Here is a 19,981-nt window from a genome sequence, read left to right on the forward strand (position 1 = left end):
CACATAGAAGAAGAGGCTGGGGTCCGACTGGCATCGGGAAACACTGTGCGGCCACGTTGTATAGTGAAACACCTACTCTTATCATCTACCTATCAGACAATAAACATAGACTCAAAAGAGGACTCCCGAGATTAGTCTGTTTCCAATTAGATAAAACACAAAGCGTCCATTGTGACCGACCTTCATTGATGTGCATCCTGTCTCGATAGCCTCCGTGTGGTTAAAGAAGGATGCAACTATTAGAATAAGAAAAACAGGCCAGCAACAAATAATAATAGCACAGAGGGCAAATGTGGACGGTGTTTTATTTATTCCTTTTTTACAGCGGCAGAAAAGTGGCTAGGCTGTGTGGCTTTACAAAGGCGGAGCAGGGCAGGCTGGTCATGCTGCTGCCGACAACAGTAGCCGTACAGACAGTTAGCCAACAGGGAGTCACACTATTTCGTTTAGCCGTTATAAGCATAACAGGGTGCTCAATTACTGCGTCTGTTTATACGGATTCAAAGCATCAATTTGCATTAAGGCGTTGGGGATTTAACGTGAGAAGCTCCAGGAACTGCTGTGCCACCTCGGAGAATCTTATATCAACACTGAAAGCCCACACTGACATCAGTAGATGGACTGAAAAGCAGAAAGGCGACTCTTCCCATTTTTTATCTGCCCGCAAACTTCACGTGCGTCTAACGGTCGACCACCTAGCTAAAGATGCGCTGTTAATTAGCCTGTCTTTCCTACTTTTCGTCCTCACTTACCCTTTTCCGTCCTGGTTGGTGTTGCTGTTGAAGGCGTGTGCGTGTGTGTGTGTGTGTGGAGCCCAGCCCTGCCGTTGCTGCAGTTCAGTCTAGCGCTACGCGTCGGCCTTCTCCCCCTCCGTTGCTCAGCAATGCTGCTCCCTCCCTGCGACCGAGCGGCGAGCGGAGCAACATCCCGGGAGGAGCGTCAAGCGGCGGAGGCGTGTTTACGACTTCCGGTTACAACTTTCAGAATAAAATCGGAGCAGAGATTTGTGTGAGTGGATGATCTGTCAGTAAGCCTCGAGGTGACAGCCTGTGTAGCTAGGCAACCGTATTTACGGTTAATCACGTGACCACAGATTTAGGCAAAATGTAGTTCAAAGCATAGACATTATGTCTATGGTTCAACGTACCTAAATCTGTAAAATGAGATGACACCTATAAAGTAAGCACAAACAACATCAACATTGTTATCACTGTATTTTATTCTGTGTCTTGCAAATTTACAAATGAGAGAGATGATTATTAATCAACTTTTATTTAAAAAAAACATACATGAAAAGATACTGGATTGTCCCAACAAACTTAATATATAAAATGTTAAAATATCAAGTTGAAAGGCATGATGGTTGGCAACAAAAGAAAGGGGTTAACTGATATTTTTGGATTGTGAAGTGGAATAGTATTTTTATTGAATTTTGTAATTGTTAATTTTGTATTCTTTTTCTGATGATTTTGCTGCATTACTGTCAACTGTAGTGGGACTGAACTTTTCCTCATCTGTAGGTGCATGCATGTATGTACATGGAGACTGTGATAATGTGGCCATTGTTGTTATTCATTGTGTTAATGTAGAAAATCATAATAAAGATATATTGTCAAAAATATATATAAAGCACGATATAACCTTGTTAATGAGACAATTCAATTTTAAATAATCACACACTTTGTAATGTTGTTATTAGAATAATAAAATAATGAATCAGTTAATCCTACTTAATTCTAAATAGAAATAGATCCATTTAGGCTTTGTTAGGGGGATGAACATGTGAACAACCATGCTTTAAAGTAAAAATGTTTATATTTCAATTAAATTCTCATGGTAAAGCTTTGATCTGAAATCCATACATTTCATTTGCCATTTGAGGTGGGCTATACTGTAACTTTCTGACAAGATGTACTCTCTTAGTGATGTTTTTTCCAGATGTAGCCATCTGCTATAGTGTATTTCTTACATTTTTTACCGCAAGTAATTCTGTTATTTGAGATGATTGGTACACAACCTATTAAAGATGGTCACCCCCAATGTCTTGTGAAATAACCTGATGAAGGAAATGTTACGTGAGGTGAACTGTGAGTGAACAATGAGTTTTTCCTCCTGATTTTGCCATAAAAATACAAAATGCAAGTCATTTGCCCGTACTTTACCCTTACCCTGTACTGCTCTTAAACTGTCAAAGAGTCAACTGTTTTATTTTCCACAATAAATTCAGAATTGTTTTAATAACTTACTAATCATGTTGGACTTCTTATGAGATAAATCTGAATTAAGTGTGTATCATGAAAACAGGAAGGTGATGTATAGTTTAACTGATAAAACCGAGGTTAAACACATGCATATGAATTCAAACACAATTAGCATGCACAATAGACTATAATAAATCAGCTGCAGTGGTAATTAATAATGTTGTGGTATATAGTACAGGATGAAATGCAACCTACAGATATATACAGCTTATGGCAGGGGAGATGCAAACAAAACGCCCTACAGATGGCAAAGTAGGTGACATCACTGTGTACACACCGGATCAGAGGATTACACATGCATGCATCACGTTTGAATTTTCAAAAAAAAAAAAAAAAAAAAAAAGCCTTTTACTTTTGAAAGCAAATATCGTCATTTCCGGAGTTTTCAGTGTAAGCTCATGGCTAACTTGACACATTTGAGTTCATCCTCAGCAGCGCCTGCGTCTACATTTCCAGTCATGGATGCTTCCAACTCGACCAGAAGCCCATGTCACCAGAACCGGGTGGGCGGGTTTCCTGGACTCACTGGTTACGTTTCAGGGTCTTTTGTTCCTGTTCCATCAGCTGGGCTGCGCAGCTGGCAGTCCGATGTTTGATGCAGAAAATGAGGCCAGTGCCTGCTGCATGGTGCGCAGCTTCAAATGAACGAGGTGTCCCAGGAACCAAACAACAAGGGTCACAATAAGGATGAGGATGTTGCAATAAAATAACAAATCAGCAACACCGTTTCAAGGCATCACTTTTAAGAAGATAATCCATCGTAATGCTTTTTAACAACGTAATGACAATATACTATCTCAATAAACTACATTTTTTGTTTGTTTTTCATTTACATATGTTTAGGCTTGCTTATTGAGACCCATTCATAAAATGCAACCTCTTGATCTTTTTGTTTGTTGTATGTGTATAAAGGGTTAAAAACACTGGCAACGTAATATTATAATTTGTTTTTATTGTCCCAAAAAAATTCAAATCGAAGACGGTGCACTCACGTAAATTGTCTGGCACAGCTACGCAATGACGCTCCCTCTCAGTCGACGTGAAGCACTCGATTTATATCTTCGGAGATACCGACTGAGAAGGCGGGGCGTTCGCTCGATATTTATTTTCGAACTGCACACATGCGGTTTTACAATTTAAAAAAGAAAAAAAAAAAATTTCTTAATTTTTGTTATCATAGGCTACTTCAACAGGACTGGCTTTTAGTTCGGCATTCTCCTTTTCAAAGACTGTTTTAATTTCAGCTGCATCCGTGTTGGAAGTAACATTCGTTGAAGATTCAGGATCTTAAACATAATTGGTAATTCGCTAACTTATTCTCCCTTTATGTCACATGTCTAAGAGTTTGTATAAAACGCATAGTTTGTTTTAATAGAATTTCTTCTGGGTTTACTCACCAACAATCGTCATCGCGGCAGATGACGTGACACAAATCAAACCCTCCTTTCCGTTGGAAGTTGGAGCAGGAACGTGCAGCTCGTGCACTTGCTGGCGAATGGACAAACAGTATGGATGACCAGCGGGACGTTCAAACTTCCAAGCGAAACGGGAGGTCCAGGTCGCTGTTATCGGCCGGTTCCGCGGTGGCAATGGAGATTAAACGGAAGAAAATACGACAGAGTACCTTATTTCTGCAAACGGAGGTATGGCTAAAGATATAACAGAGTGTTTTTTGTGTGGTTTGCCGTTAAACCTGATTGATAATGACAGCTCGGTTGACGCCAGGGGGGTCCAAAGTGCAAAGATACTGACGTCCACAAGCTAACATACGGCTCGGTTAAGTCCAAAAGACTTTAGTATAATGCTTATTTGGTATGCTTTGCTCCAATAACTTGATTTATTCGCATTTTCTGTGTCGAGTTTCACTTCCCTGGGGAAAAGCTAGCTGGGCCAGTTGCAATACGAGACTCGCCCCCTTTTCTTTTTTAAGTCATTCAGTTCCCTGAAACCAGAGCCGTTGCATTGTTGAATGTTGCTAAGCATGTGCTGCCATAAAAAAGTGCTTCTGTTTGCTGTAACACCACACAAACTGCTGTCATTTCAGAGGAAAAGCATGAAACGATGCCCAAGTCTTCTGAATGACACTTTGCAGATTGTAGAGGATATGAATTTGTTGTACATACGACAGATTTCTAAGAAGCTACAGGTGCATAATTGTAGTGTGTTCTATGGAGGATGATGGTGTTGGTTTACCTAAAGCGATTCTGAACTCAGTTTCTAACCCAGCAAGACCAAATTTCCAAACCAGAATTGAAAAGTTTGTAATTGGATTTTAGTATGTTTCAAGGTCATTATATCAGACATCATCATACTCCATTTAAGCCACAGATATGTTAGCTAGAACCTCCCTAGTCCATTTTTTCACTCATTCTTTGCAATATGCGATCCATATATTGTCACTCTGTCTCCTCACCATTCAAATTGTATATAATCTACATAACGTCATGCACTAACTGTTATTTTCATCCCATCTAGAATATGCAGCATGATTGTCATTATTTAGTACGATTTCACCTCCCACATGTGCCCCAAAAAGTTGCTCTTGAGTCAAAAGAAGTTGGCTTCACTGCAAAAACAAGTCTGACATGTTTTTATTACGAGTGTGTTGTCGAATACATTTTGGTGGTATCACTCAAAGGTCATATTTCCTGAGGGCCTTGTAATATTTTGTTGCCCTACGTCTGTCGTTCTCAGGTTACTCTTAAAGTGTCGCCTCTGTTTGTGCCAGAAAGATGATGTGTTTTCTTTTTTACTTTTTATGCCAAATATATCATCCGTCTTGCCAAAAAACAACTCAGATTTGGGGGCACGCAAGGATGAGTGCACCCCAGAGACAAGAAGAGGTTGCAAGTCGTCTTAAAAGTGTTCTTGTTTGTGGATATTAAATTTATGTGCAATACTTGTTGACATCACTTTTAACACCAGAAGGGCTTTCCTTTCTTGCCAAAAACAACATTCAAGGGCAACTTCACTCTAACTCCACTTTAGCGAAATTAACATGTTTGTACTCATCGTGTCTTTTGTCTGATTGTAGCATTTAGTTTGATGGACTAACACGAATTTAAAACATCAATGCAAAGTGCCGGTCATTGAGTTGACATAGATTGATTTGGTCATTTTCAACTTTCTCTCTTGTTTGTTCTGTCCAAAAAGAGCACTAACATACAAGAAAAGCTTGACTTTGAGATACGAATGCGGGATGGTGCCTACAAGCTGCTCCTTGCCTGCAGTAAGAGAGAACAGATTCTCAATGCCTCCAAGAATCTGCTGACCTGCAACGCCAGGATCAAGGCCTACCTCACACAGCTGCAGAAGAAGAAAGAGGAGCAGGATGTGATGGGAGAATTCAGGAGGTAGGAGGCTCTTCTCAGTTTTCTATTTTGTGCCTCCCCTCTCCTCCCTCCTCCTGCTTGTGACCCAGAAATTGATCTTAGTGTGCCATATTGAAGGATGTCTCGGTTCCTTAAATGCATCTAGAGGACACATTCTGCACCCATTACTATTAATTTATAATTATTTTATATTTGCTAAATGTTAGCTAATATATATTTGAAGATCATCTTGTAGTATATTATAAATCCTGACTTCGGTAAAGAAATTAAGTTTGGGGGGAAAAAAGTGAAGAAATACCATAATAACATGAGATTTTGGAAAGAGGATTTTAAATTTTAAGCACTGTTTTGTTGCAATGAAACTGATGTGTTGATATACACATTGTGGTCGACTGTGTTGTTAAATTAGAAATTTGATCTCAGTCTTTCAGATGACCGTGTGCCCTGTTATGCGACAATTGCAATATCTGGTAAGATTTTGTCAAATTTGCTAGTTTTTCTGGTAATTTATATTCACAAATGGATATTAAGTCTTTTAAATAAATTAACTCTTCAGAGTGTTGCCTTGTTACTGACATTTTCTCCTCTGCTGCTGTAGGGCTGCGACTCCCTTTGATGTGGAGAGATTCAGACCACTTTAACAACAGAGGGAGTAAGTTTGTCCTTATTTCACTAACATTCATGTCTTCTGTTTATCTTTGCCTCATGTTATATCATGGATATATTCTGTAATAATACATTCCTTGTGTTTATTAGGCTCTCGTCGCGTGGCGGTCTTCTGTCTGATGATGATGGGCTCAGAGGTGTTTGACACACAGATGGTGGTGGTGGACAGATCAGTCACTGACATTTGCTTTGAGGGAGTCACTATCTTGTAAGTATTTATTGTACATGCCCAATATGCAGTGTAATATGCTGCTGTGCAGGGCTGGAAAATACCGTGAGGTTATATTAAGAACACTTTGGCTTTAAATATGTACTTAAGTTAATAAAATGAAAATCAGAATATGTATTTGATTTTCAAGACACATTTATTCATAGGGATTCTGCTGGTCACAATTTCTGTGCAACAATATACATAATTTATGAATCTTTAGATGTTGGTTGTCTGTTGTTTTTAAATATTGATCTTACATGTTTTATACTGATTTGTTTATGCTCTAATTGAAATGCATCCGTCCTCACTTATAGTAAAGAAGCAGTTCCTCAGTTTGAGCTGAAGGTGGAGCTGTGGAGCTGTGCCCTGGAGGAAGAGCTCACGTTGGTGAACACGCCAAAGAAACTGGCCAAGAAGTTCCGCAACTCCTTTGGAAAGAGCGCTGGGAAGAAGCTCTGCCCTCTGCTGGACTCTCAAGACCCTGACACCTTCCTGCAGTATAACCCCATACCCGCGTATGTATTGTGTTAGCCCATAAAACCCTTAACAGACTCTTGGCTCTCTATTTAAGGTTTTTGCAGTCGGGAACTAACTCGATTATGGCTCATTACTGGGACAAAGGGTGTAGCTGCCGGCTCATACAACAAATCTTACTGAGTGAATATTGGAGTAAGGGTTAAACCAATATTGGAGGTTATGATTAGTGATATGTTCAGCCCTCAGACATTCACAGATTATTTTTTTTTTGTGCCAAGAAATTGAGCCATTTTATTGAAAAAGTGAACCTTGTAATGTTCCTGCCTGTATTTTATTTGCCTGAGAAGAAAAGCACACTCAACATCATTTAAAGCGTCTAATGAAACTCTCAACTGAACATCTGTAAGTGATACATACCACCTGTTCAGTAGGAGGAGAAACGTTGAGATCATTAGGCATTTGAACAAGGACAATCATTTACAAAAAGCAAAATACTGTGCACATGTTGGAGTTAAAGGGTTAGAGTCTTTGTATATTGATGTGTTTTTATCATTATTTATTGTTAGGGTTACAGTTGAGCATGAATCTTTTATTGTTGAGTCTGGGAAGCCAAGGAATAAAAATAATTCAGTGCAGTATACTTCAAAGACAGCTAAACTCTGTGTTTGTGTGTGTGTACCTGTACCAGTGGAGCCAAGTACAGCCTGCTGGCCTACACTACACTGTGTCTGCCCGAGGCTGAAGGCAGCTTCCAGTCTCACTCCCTCATTGTTCTCCAAAACGGTAAGAAGAAAAGGCAGAGAAATGTAATATCAGGGGATATAAAGGGATTATGCTTTTTATCTCCTCATTTGATTCAGAGCCGTGGTAATGATACAATATTTTGACAAAAAAAAAGAAAGCTAAAATTAAACAAAATAACCCGTGATTGAAGTTTAGATTGGATTAGTTTTCTTCCTCTGCGTGAGTGATTAAATGGATAAGAGAGTGGGTGCTCAGGTGGATGTTTGTTATCCTGCTCTAATATCAGGAGTAAATGTTTGGTATGAGTTTGTAGCAGGGTACATTAGTTTTAATGACTGTTATTGTTGAATGCTTATACAACAGGATGCTTTCTCATGTGTGTTTGATGTATAACAATAGACACTAAACACTCTTGATGAGTACCTTTTATCTTTACATAAATTATGAAGTAGATTATTGAGATGAATCTACGTGTCTCTCCTTTTTTGGGGTTTCATTACCAATACCACTCTTCATCCCCACAGCTGAGTGGTCATCTTGGCTTCCACTTTATGGCAACCTCTGCTGCCGGTTGGTGGCCCAGCCTGCATGCATGACACAGACTATGATGACTGGATACCTGAGCCAAAAGGTGCGCTGATTGTTGCTATCATTTGCATTCGCCCCATGGCTGTTTTCTGGGATGAACACTTAGGTTTCTTTTATTTTTTGTTGTTTAGCAAAGTGTGGAGGGGATGTACCGCTGCTGCAGGCTGTACTGCGTGCTGAGTGCTGGCTTTCTCTCCTGTTACTTCACTCCAGAAGAAATTGATGCTAAAGTGCAGCCCACTCTCACGGTACCCATCAACAAGGTAAGACAGAAGTCAAACTGTCACATTCCATCAGTGCTGCAACAATTAATCGATTAGTTGTCAACAATTAAATTATATTCCAACTGTTATAATCTATGACTATGTTTAAGTACTCTTGTAAGAAGAACACGTTCCAGCTCTTCCACATGTTCTTAAATAATAATAATAATAATACATTTTATTTGTTTGATGGCGCCTTTCAAGTCACCCAAGGTCACCTTACATAGGATAAAAGCATAAAATCACAGAGTAATATCACCACATAATATCACAGAATATTAAAAACAAACATTGATATAAAAAGGAAAAGAAAAGTGTAGTGCACAGTGACCAGTCAGAGTGAGTATGCCAGTTTGAACAGGTGGGTTTTGAGTTTGGATTTGAATGTTGTGATGGAGTCTGACTGTCTTATGTGTATATGTGAATATTTTCTGGTTTCTTTACTCCTCTATGACAGTAAACTAAATATCTTTGGGTTGTGGACAAAATAAGACATTTGAGGATGCCATTTTGGGCTTCATAAAACAATGATTTTTGGGGGGGATTTTTTTTTACCACTTCTGACATGTTATAAACCAAATAGTCAAGAAGATAATCAAAGGAATAATCAACGGTGAAAATTCTAATTATATGCAGCCCTGTGTTCCACACTCTTATTGGCATTCCTTGCTCAGTTCTTCTGTTGAGCTTGTAAATAACGAATTACTGACAATTTTCTTCAGGGGCAACATAATTAAAACACACAGTACTGGAAGAAATTAGAAAGTATTTATTTAAAAAATAAATGTGAAGGCTGAAAAGTAAAAATATGAACGACACTAGAAATAACTATTGGCATTACCCCTGTCAGTACATTATCATCTGTTTTGATTGCTCTGTTAGAGGAATCGTGAATTAAATATGAACATCACATTTATTATTATTATTATTATTATTATTATTATTGTTATTATTGTTATTATTGTTGTTGTTGTTAATTGAAATCTCAGCTCCGTTTTCCCTAACATTTGTAGAATAACCAAAATACACAATGCCCCATTACTCACTGAGATCCTGCTTGCATCTTTAACATTCTTCTGCTGAATTTATTTTCTTTCTGCAATATCAGCGATTTGGTGCTCTTTAGTGCAATATCTCACTCAGAGCTCTCATTTGTTTAAACTCATGTTCAGCTTGTGGTAAATTATCGATGTTGTTTTGTTTTTTTTAAAGGACACCCGGATCCGTGTGATGGAGAAGGAGTCAGCAGGACTGAAATCCAGGAGTCTGTCCATCATCAACCCCTCACCAGACGGATCTCACACCATCGTCTTCACCACAGAAACCAGGGACGAGCTGGAGGACTGGCTGGATGCCCTCTACCAGCACCTGTACGATCAAAGTGAGTGTATTCTGCATATAAAAACATTGGATAGATAGATATAGATATAGTATATAGTATATTGTGTGTGTATATAGGGCTTAGCGTGTGTGCATCCGTGTGTTTGGAAAAGTAAAGCTGCTGTGCATTTGTTAAGAAAACTCTTCTTGGGAAGAACGAATAGTATAACCTTTTATCTCTGTCTCCATGCCTCTCCTTGTTTACAACCAGGCCAGTGGCTGCACTGCTGCAACCAGCTAATGAAGATCGAGGTCGCGTCACCACGGAAACCATCACTCTTCCTCGCCAAGCAGGCTGATTCTGTTTACAATGACCTCAGTGAGTAGAGTAATTGGAATGAGTGGCTGAAGTGAGTTAGACGGAGAGTGATAATTTGCTGTCTGTATTAGAGGGTTTGGATTTGTATACATCTATTTATAGAAGATATGATTCAAGAGCTTAAAACAACACCTAAATGAAATAAATATATTCTATTAACCACGCTTAATAGTTTTAATTTCAACGGTGAAGCATGTAAATTAAACCAAATCAAATTAGAATATTGGAATGTGTGCTTATGTGTACTTGACGAAATGTTATTATGTTTTCTCTGCATTTCAAAAATAAGCCAAATACAAATATAAAGATACAATATGTAACTCTTGTACAATAAAGGTGCAATATTTAAAAACTTAAGTTTAAAACATTCAAAACTAAAATAATCAACAGAATGTGAAAACAAATAAGAGGTTTTACATTATATCAAAGACGTCTATGTAATGTGTTGCAGAGTTATCTACCGAAGTTAGCATGCTAACCAGCTAGCTCTGGCCTGTTCTTTCCATCTCACTTATTAACAACAACAAATATAGTTAGCGGCATTTAGTGATCACTTTATTTGTTCGGAGTATAGCCTGAAACACAGCGGGCCAACTGTTGGCCATCTGAAGCGTTTGGGGAGACTTGGACGAGTTCGGGAACAAATCTGTTCAGTGTGTTTAGCTGCGTTGGAAGCTTTTGGAACCGCGCAGACAGCGTCTGCTCCGATTCAACTTGTGAAGTCTGAGAGCGTTGGCTGTTGGCCGTTTGAGCCAATAGATACTCTGATTGGTTCTGTGCTAGCTGTATGACCATTCTGATTGGCGGTGTGCTAGCGAATCAGCGCGGTGTGTGGGAGGGGCGGAATTCTTTGTGCTGCTGAACTTTATGGTATGCGCTTTGTTTTTCTATGCATTCTGTTCCATCATTTCCTGTTTTCATGTTTTGGATTACTGGCACGAGACTAGCGCCATCCGATGTTAAGGAGACTTATTGCATCTCGTACAAGCGCAGAACGCACACACTCCTGTGTAATTGGCAGCCATCGAGGTGGGATGTTTCATTACAACTTTTCTGTCGAACGGGTCAGACGAGAGGCAATGGAGTGGTCGGATAAAGGCAGTTAGCCATTGGTTTGAGCCTGGGCTGTCTGTGGGGGCCTTATGAATTCAAGAGGTGTCCAGGTCCTTACATTCTGAATCTGTAAAATGTCTTGACAATGATGAGACCTTTTGTTTCTTCTTTTGTTGAGTTGAGTACTTGCATTATCCCAAATGTTTCAAATAATGATTAAGCCAGAGAAATCCGGAAGTTGTACTCGCTTGTTGCTTTAACATCTGGGAAAACACCAGATGACATGTTAGAGAGAGAGAGAGAGAGGAAGGAAGTTGGCAACCATGCCTAAACGTAATTACTTTAATACATTACCTCCTCTGTGAACATTTCTGCCTTAGTCACGTCCGATAGATGCTTGTCGGTAGTGGCGACTGTTTAACAATCAAGACAACAACTCCAATGATCCCACGCTAATTCATCAAGTCATCTATCTGTGACATCTAGCACACCTAGCAACATTTGTCTAATCTAAACAACTTTTTTTTTTTTTTATCATTTTGTCCGACTTGCAGGTATAAATTCACCTGGCAAGTTTGAGAGCATCACAGACATGATCCACAACAAGATAGAGGAAACAGATGGACGCTTCCTCATTGGTCATGACGAGGAGAAGGAGGCAGCTAACTGGTCCGCTTTGTTTGATGGGTCCAACTCACTTTTGGTGCAGAAGACCGTTCTGTCCCAGAGCAAAACCTCCACCCCGTGTTCAAGCCCCAAGCCCAACACCAGCTCTACACCCCTCAGCAACAAGAAGCGCCGTGCCCCACCCCCTCCCTCCGACAGAGAGCCTCATGCTCCTCCTACCCGTCCTGCCAGACCCCCCCACCCGCCTTCTCTGCGTCCTCCTCCTCCTCCCCCATACCAGGAGAAGGAGAACTCCAGCAACTGCACTTCACGTCAAGCCACAAAGTCCAAAACTGGCAGACCCTCTCTGGATGCTAAATTCTCTGCCATCATACAGCAGCTCCAGTGGAACAACACTGGAGGAGCCGGAGCCCTCAGCCGTAAAAACGCCCCGCTGGGTGTTCTTGATGTACAACCACAAAGTCAGCAGCAGCCAGAGTACCAGAACCACTACGACCACAACAGTGAAGCCACAGGTGAACATGGCTTCCTCAGACCGAGCTACGGTCCTGGGCCTGTTCCTGCACCGAGGAGCAAACTGAGGAAGTCTTTCAGAGAGAGGATGAACCTGAAAGCCTTGTGAGCTCTATAAAAGATTTAACCTACTAACCCTACCTACCTTACCACTAATATGAATAATATACAATATATTTGACTGAACCTCAGAATGTGACGGTATTTAAGGCATTGCTGTTGGTCCTCATTTGGATAATAAAAGGAAACTATCCCTACTACTATCATATTTGTGTTCTAGATATGCAGCTGTCCAAAGGTAATATAATCCACCTATCAGCGCCTCTAAAGCTCACTAATTAAGGTAATTACGTTACATCTCACAGCAAGTTTCCAGGAAGTCACTGCTCCCAGCCAAGATAATAATCCTGCCCACACCTTCCTGTAAAACTACAATTAGTTCTAATTACTTCAGTTTTTGTACAGATTAAATAAACAAGATATAATGTGTTTAGTAGTGAGCTTGAGAGGTGCTGGTATGCAGTTTTTGTTAGCTTTAGAGAGAGCCTGGCCAAAAAACATAAAACAGAAGGAAGGGTATGGGAGATGCGTGGAGAAACACATTAGAACCCAACACTTAAGAGAGTAGGTTAACCACTAACCTTTCCGGTTTTTTTTTTAAGATTTCCTCAGCCAGACTTGCTGCTTTCAGTCTTTGTGCTAAACTAAGCTAAACATCTCCAATGGTGTGAGATTGGTATCAATCGTCTTATCATATTTACCTAAAATGTCGAACTTGACCTAAAGAGGATGGGTGGGTGAAGTGGTGTCTTAAAAAAGACCTTCATAAAGTCCCATCATGACAACCCAAATCCCAGTCGACACCTCATATCAATATATCAATATTGTATTGATACATTTCCTGCTCCACTCCTCATTATAAACTTCTTCATGTGCAGCTAACCCATAGATGAAATTGAAAGCCGTATGTTGGCTTGAGCACCGCCATCATCAATCCCACTAAAATGGAAAAGGCTTATTTCTCAGTTGTGCCACTGGTACATGGGCTGAAGAAAGAGCCTTTTGCAAAAGCACTCAAATTGGAATTGATCCATCGGCCAACAGTGGACGAGTCATTCCTTTTGGAACTATTGACTTATTCCACTTACTGTGACAATTTTATGACCACTATAGCAGATTTTAAGGGAGCAGGATTTTAGGAGCAATTGCGAGCACTAATGTGACTTCTCCATTTCCCAGAGGTCTTAATAATGGAGTGACCTTGGTTTTCAGTGGCTACACAGTATGTCCAACATAATTTAACAGTGCAGCCCATAAATGCTGTGAACATAATTGAATGAGTGAGTCTTTCGAGTAGCTAAAATGATAAATGTCCTCGTGTTTGTGTTTAGAACATATTCGATCCTGCCAGCCACTAAATATTTCAGCCACTTAGGAATCACATGTTGAAGGATGTTCTTCATAATTAGACAGTGTACAAAACATTATGTTTGGCTTCTTCTTAAATTTCCTGGCCCTTTTTTTTTTCTTTTCTCTTTTTTTTTTTTTATCTCACCCTCTAAATTCTGTTTAATCAAGAGGGGGAGATGTAGATTTGGGGGGAGGCGGATTACAGGAGGATTTAGTTTAAGCCTTGAAAGAGCAGAGAATGGTTTGTACAAAAGGGGATGCTGCTCAATATTAGCAGTGTGCTCAAAATGTTTTCTATGCGCAGTGTGTATTAGTCACTTTGATGTACTGTAATAGCCGGGAAAAACAAGGGAAGGTTCCAGGGTCAAACGTCATACATGGTGTGGTTACACCTTGAACCGTGTGATCGCACAATGATTATATTGCACTTCCTGTATCACCCAACCATTTTCAGTCACACTAGAGAGCAAGAACGTTAAATTACATATCAAAATGACTGACACTTTATGTGAATGCTGACATTTCTGCATAGTATGACGGATTAACTGTGTAGCGCTCGTGAAAGCTGCAACCAGTAAAGTTAAATGTTTCCCCTGAGGGAGAGCGTATGATCTGAATAACCAACTGCTTTATGACTAAATAAGGACAGAACATTTTTACTTTGATCCAGTGAGACTAATGGGAAAATTTGACTATGCATTTACAAAAATGTCAATTCATTTGTTAGCTACACGACAGCAATAATCTGTAAATATCTGATTAAAATGTACTGTAACTCCTTTTGCAAGTGTAATACTGTTTGTCATCTCAATGTTCCTTTTTAGCACATGAATTATTTGGACTTGAAGAGGTATTGTGTTCACGTCCTAGTTGGTAGGAATACATTAATCTTGTCCTAGTACAGAGTCATTTTTATATAGTGCAATGTTAAAAAAAAATAATAATTTGGTTATTCTTTCAAAAAGTGCAATTTTCTCCTCACTCTGCTCTCTGTTGTCTTGGAAGCTAACTGTATTTTTTATTATTGCTGATCTGCAATAAAGCGGCCTACATTCTACCCTGGTGTGCTTGCTTGATTTTTTTGCTGAGCTTGGAAGTATTACGGAATATTTTTCATGGTAAAGGTTTACCAGGGGGTGGCAATAAAAGTCAAAGCATAGCTTTTATTGCAGTCCAACACACATCCCGTAGAGATACATGCACGGGCACATTTTCTCTACTGCAGCAAATACTGGAGAGGCTCCTCTGGCTTTGAGCCCAGACGTAGCCTGTTGTGAAGATTAAGGCGGATGGAATCTCATAGCCAGATAATGGTATTACAATAATAAAACCCCATTCACACTGCATTTACTCAGGAAAAAAAAACCCAAACCAAAACATTACATTGATGTTAGAGTGCTGTTGTTAAATATAAATAGTTTATTCAGCCCGGGCCATTTATCTGCAGTTAAGTTAAATAACACAACTGAGGAAGCGTGTATAGATAGTAAAATATTTTAATTAAATATACAGGAGGTCATATCATACAAAATGTCTTTATTTTTTGTCTTGCTTGCCAGCTGGGTGATTGGTAAACAGATGGCTACTGTATCAAAAACACTTTCAGGATGCACATTAATGGAAACGACGTGGAAAAAGAAAGTGAAAGGACAACAAATAAAAAGAGTATCCTAATTCTTAAATCGTAGTGTTCGTTTTAATCTAACATGATCACGGTGACCTTGAAACAGAGCAAGCAAGGACACGCCTCGATTGTGTAACCGACTTTTATACTGTTTTTTTATACTATTTACAGATTATAACAGTTTATATGATAACAACCACGCGGTACTATCTACAGTGCTATTTACAGAGAAAATAAGACGAGAGAGAGAGGGGGTTGTCATGAATTGATCCCGTATGAATGTTCTGTACAGGAGCCAGCACTAATGCCAGTTTTACCTACACACAGCAATGTACAGTACTTAATCAGAAATGAAGTTTTTTTTAAATCTAAGTATTCAGTAAAACTACACATAAACGTTTACAGCTTTTTTCTTCTTTTGAAACACCAGACGTGTTGACTGTGTATTTCGACTATCCTGGATTGCAATTATAGTGGTTGTGAAAGCCAGAGCAGGTGTTGTCTTTACACCTCAGGCTACGGAGCACGGCAGGCATACTTTATGGAGTCTGGTACCTTTTCATCACTGTTAGAAAACACAGAGCGCACATGCCCTGCGGATGACAGACACCAGACCTGTGTCAATATCTACTATCAGTAAATCTTTTCTTCTATAATCAATTGCCTGACACAGTGAAGCTAAGTAAATAGATTTATTTAAGCACAGATACTAACCAACAGGTTGAAGCATAAATGTTTAAATTTAAAATTTAATCTATCAAGTCTGGTGTCTGATAGCCAAGTGTGCCGAGTTTGTATGAGTGTGCTGCATGTCTGACAAGAGTGACAGTAATTATTGATATTCCTACCCTGCTACAGAAGATAAACCTTAACAACTGTAGTGCTAACTCTAAATCCAAGACTGCGAAAGGCACAGATATTTGCAAAGCAATAATATCCTAAGTGACGACATTCCTATCAAATCATACAGTGAGTCTTCTCAGCGTGTTGAATAAAAGAGTCTGTTCATCAACATAAAAAAAAAGAGCTTTTCAAGTCAAGAACAAAACAGATGAAATGCTGATTTCTTGTGGTGAGCATTCCGCAGCAGACGGCTGCTTCATTATGCTGGTCCTGCAGACAAAAACAAGCTGCTACAGTCTACTCATCACAAAGGGGTTTTGGGGGGCTAAAGTTACTTTCAGTTTGGAAAGTAAAATACATTTAAACGGCTAACTAAAAAAAACATTCATGATTTGTCAACAGATCGAACACGACAACTTGCTTGTGTTGTATGATCTTAACTGAAATACTATAAAACCTGAAGTGAGTAAAATGTGAGTCTACAGTACATCTGTTATACACAGCACCTCTGAATGTTACGACGAAACTAACTTCATGTTCTGCAGCACCGCGGTGAGTGAAAAACGTCCAGGTGGATTTACTGTGGCACAAACGGGCAGCAGCTTTTCAGCGTGGAGACATGTAAACAGATGCAACACGCAACTGGCTGCCTAAACTGTAATAATGTGCTAAACAGCTGTTTGCGATGATGAACAGCACTCCTGGTTATATAAAGGATTTCATTTACGTTGTCATGTTACTTTTAGTGTTTTCAAGCAAAAAAGTTTAGCCCTCAGACGCAGTAAACAAATGGCTTTTCTCTGTTGCCCTCCACTTTTCACACATCCCAGAGCAACAACCTGACGCATGGTGACTGAGAGCGGCAAACTGATTTGTGAGCACATACACACGAGCATTGTGCAAATAAGGATACGACGACATAAAAGATACAGTAAGTGGTGATAAAAATGAACAACAGTGCAAAGTATATAAACAAATGCATACACGGATAAAAAAAAAAAAAAAAGAGAATGGAATTTTTTCACTCTGATGAGTTTATCAGTCTGTAATCAGTCAAAGTTTATAATCAGTGTTTTCTTTCGACTGAGCCACAATCCCCGAGCAAGAGAGACCGAAAGAGAAGCTGAGAAAATTAGTCTGAGGATGAAGAAGTTACAGTCACAGTCTGGTGCTGGGGTGTACCGAGGACAGCTGAGGTGGTGGGAGGGTGGACAGAGGGTACAGGTGGTGCAGTAGGTCCCCGTACAGTGCTGCCCCACCTGGATGCCTGTAGAAGTGATGTGGGCTGGGGCTGGAGGCCAGCAGCTGCCTGTGGAGCATCATGGAGTGGAAGGCTAACGGGGGCACTAGGGGAGACACTGCTGACTGGCTCTTCAGGTACTGCAGGCCCGGGTGCTGCTGCAGCCCATCCTGGGCTCCTGGTGACACCAGGCTGCCATGCGCGTACATGCCAGGGTAGAAGGGTGCTGCATGGTAGGTAGTTGTTGGGTGGCCTTCGGGGAGATGGTTGTTGAGGTGGACCGCGTGAGCCGGCTCAGCTGGTTTTAGCTCCTCTGGGTCGCTGCGTCGGATTGCGCCGGCAGGGTGGATGGGCGTCACTACACGGACTTTCCTCTCTGGGACCTCATCACCCTCTGGTTCTGCTAGGCTCCGTTTACTGGCTCGAATTGGGCTGGTGAGGGATGAATCAGTCGAAGCTTTCGGGCTGGGAAATGGCTGCGACGACTCTGCTGGGCTCTGTTTGGGGGGCGAGACGGTCATGGGAGGAACTCGGCACGCCTTGGGGTGGGAATCCAATCCCTGGTGCAAGATGGGATATGGGAGATTGCAGAAGGAGGGCTTGGAGAAGGAAGACACCCTCTGAGAGAGAGGTTTAGAGATTGTGAAGTCTCTGGGCTCATCTTCAGCCTCCCTCCTCTCTGCGTGTGTTTGAGTCCTGTCACTGTATCTGTAGGCCAAGCCCTCTTGCTCCAGGCCGCCACAGACAAAGCCCTGGCTGCCTTCACGCTCCCTGCTGTAGTGCTCTCTCCGCTCTCCGTTGGGGAAGGCCATCCTCTCCTGGCTCAGGCAGCTCTCAGTTTGCCTGTACAGACTGTGGAGGTGAGGGGAGGAGTAGCAGTCGCCCGCGTAGCTCCGGGACTGAGCAGTCGGGCCGTGGAGTAGCGACTCCCCGGCGTTCTCCACACCTTCCTGGGCATGACTTCGGGGCAGATAGGGTTGCCACGGTGCACTGACTTGAGGCTGGAGGTGATGGCTCGTCCTGTAAGTCTCTGAAAGCTCTCCTGCGGTGCTCCTCTCTGATGGGCCCCTCGTGGTTTGTTGGTGAGACTTGCTGCTCTGGGCGTGCTGGATGACTGATGGCCTGAATATGGGCGCTACCTCCGGGATGTCTGACCCGTGCCTCTGTCCTACCACCTCCTCCTCACCGTTCCTCTTTTCCTTCTCCCTTTCAGCCACTGATATGACAGGATGAGAAGACACAGCTGTGGGAAGTGGAGGCTGAAGAGAAGAAGTGAAGGAGTAAGGGTTGGACTCACACACCTGCGACAGAAGCTTCTTTTTGGCTAACGGAGACATGACCCCCTGGCTGGCTTTGCAGTAGGCAGCCGTCTGTGCAGCGCCCTGGGTCGACTCCTTCTTAATGACCCCATAATCTTCTTTCTCTGGGTAGGAATCTGTGCTCAAGTCTATACACTCCCTGTCTTCCTGCTTACACATTGGTAGAACCTTCCCCACTCTCCCACCGTGGCTTTCTATGGAGTCTTTGACCCTGGAGGAGGGCTCAGGCAGAGCAATGAGTCCAGGAGGTTTGTTCTGATCCCAGCGGTGAGGCAGGTAGGGGCTTTTAGGAATGAAATGCGCTTCAGTTTGCTGTTCACAGGAGACTTTTGCTTGGAGGGCCTCTCTGATTTGCCTCCATTCAGGCTGGGGACCGGGCCCCACGTGCAGGGGAAGGCCGACATGTGGGGCTCTGCAGTCTGACTCTTTGGGGCGAAGTGACGATGGCTGCTCCAAAGACTCCTCTTTTTTCAGGGTAACATGTAGCTCTTCCTCCTCGATTACAATTGGCTCATCTGACAGAGATATCTCCTGTTTGATGACTTCAGGCAGCTCCTCTTGCCCCATGGAGTCCTGCATGCACATACACAACCAGTGCTACAGTTAGTTCTCAAAGTAAAAGAAATAAAACACGTCCATCAGGGCTGCACAATATTTCTAGACTCAGGGTGTCCCAATATATGGATATATACAAATGGAATACTGTCATCATGTCAATAATACCCATGTCACTGGCAGTAATACACCTTAATGCTGGTGGCCAACTGTCATGAAACAGGAAAAAAATACAAAAATAAGATGCATTAACTAGCTAGCTAGCTACTTCCATAGTGTGTGGTTACTACTGTAGCACAGAATTCTGATGAGCTGACAGATGAGCAGACCACCAATCATATAGTGAAAATCTGATGTCGTGATATTTAAATCTACTGGAATTAACTATATTCCAGTAGATTTAAATATCTCGATATCGAGTATTATTGCATACATGAAAAAATAAGTATTAAGCCTTCTGTGGCTCCTAAGAAGCTGCATGTAATCTGATAAACTGCCTCCACTGATGTCACTCAGTGGCTAAATTGCACTGTGGGTAATTTAGGCACCTAGTTTC

The 19,981-nt window shown here is 41.2% G+C and overlaps 3 protein-coding genes across 9 annotated transcripts in view; 1 reads left to right on the forward strand and 2 right to left on the reverse strand.

Annotated features, from left to right (window-relative positions):
- The window catches only part of cep170aa (centrosomal protein 170Aa), a 43,731-nt gene extending 42,731 nt beyond the window's left edge, over positions 1 to 1,000 (reverse strand). For 3 of the 6 annotated variants that reach the window (XM_030441640.1, XM_030441642.1, XM_030441639.1), the window contains exon 1: positions 753 to 1,000. The gene's annotated coding sequence lies outside the window, so the exon portion shown is untranslated. The remainder of the gene's footprint in view (positions 1 to 752) is intronic. The other 3 variants (XM_030441644.1, XM_030441643.1, XM_030441641.1) reach the window with 1 other exon arrangement.
- A 2,723-nt stretch (positions 1,001 to 3,723) lies between these two features.
- Positions 3,724 to 14,901, forward strand: rtkn2 (rhotekin 2). 2 transcript variants are annotated; one of them, XM_030441784.1, is made up of 13 exons: positions 3,724 to 3,904; positions 4,306 to 4,407; positions 5,415 to 5,614; positions 6,017 to 6,063; positions 6,192 to 6,245; positions 6,350 to 6,467; positions 6,785 to 6,985; positions 7,636 to 7,730; positions 8,216 to 8,322; positions 8,411 to 8,542; positions 9,755 to 9,923; positions 10,134 to 10,241; positions 11,849 to 14,901. In XM_030441784.1, the coding sequence occupies exons 1-13, from the start codon at positions 3,770 to 3,772 to the stop codon at positions 12,541 to 12,543; spliced, it is 2,163 nt and encodes a 720-aa protein (XP_030297644.1). In that variant the 5' UTR covers positions 3,724 to 3,769; the 3' UTR covers positions 12,544 to 14,901. The 2 variants fall into 2 exon arrangements, with proteins under 2 accessions (XP_030297644.1, XP_030297646.1); XM_030441786.1 differs by lacking the exon at positions 4,306 to 4,407 and having other exon boundaries at positions 3,770 to 3,904; positions 11,849 to 12,543.
- Positions 14,902 to 15,324: 423 nt separating this feature from the next.
- arid5b (AT-rich interaction domain 5B) overlaps positions 15,325 to 19,981 on the reverse strand; it is an 83,904-nt gene continuing 79,247 nt past the window's right edge. Inside the window, exon 10 of the mRNA XM_030441783.1 lies at positions 15,325 to 19,443. Within this exon, the coding sequence (XP_030297643.1) occupies positions 17,470 to 19,443 (1,974 nt within the window). The 3' untranslated portion in view covers positions 15,325 to 17,469. The remainder of the gene's footprint in view (positions 19,444 to 19,981) is intronic.

The sequence above is a fragment of the Sparus aurata genome, chromosome 15, assembly GCF_900880675.1.
Source record: "Sparus aurata chromosome 15, fSpaAur1.1, whole genome shotgun sequence".
NCBI classification, from domain to species: domain Eukaryota; kingdom Metazoa; phylum Chordata; class Actinopteri; order Spariformes; family Sparidae; genus Sparus; species Sparus aurata.

What these genes read in the sequence shown, in the direction of transcription:
- rtkn2 (XM_030441784.1), top strand. Translation starts at nt 3,770, where the DNA reads ATGGATGACCAGCGGGACGTTCAAACTTCCAAGCGAAACGGGAGGTCC. An exon ending in TGCGACAATTGCAATATCTG is followed by an intron (nt 6,064 to 6,191) that starts GTAAGATTTTGT and finishes CTGCTGCTGTAG; the next exon opens with GGCTGCGACTCCCTTTGATG. An exon ending in TCACGGTACCCATCAACAAG is followed by an intron (nt 8,543 to 9,754) that starts GTAAGACAGAAG and finishes TTTTTTTTAAAG; the next exon opens with GACACCCGGATCCGTGTGAT.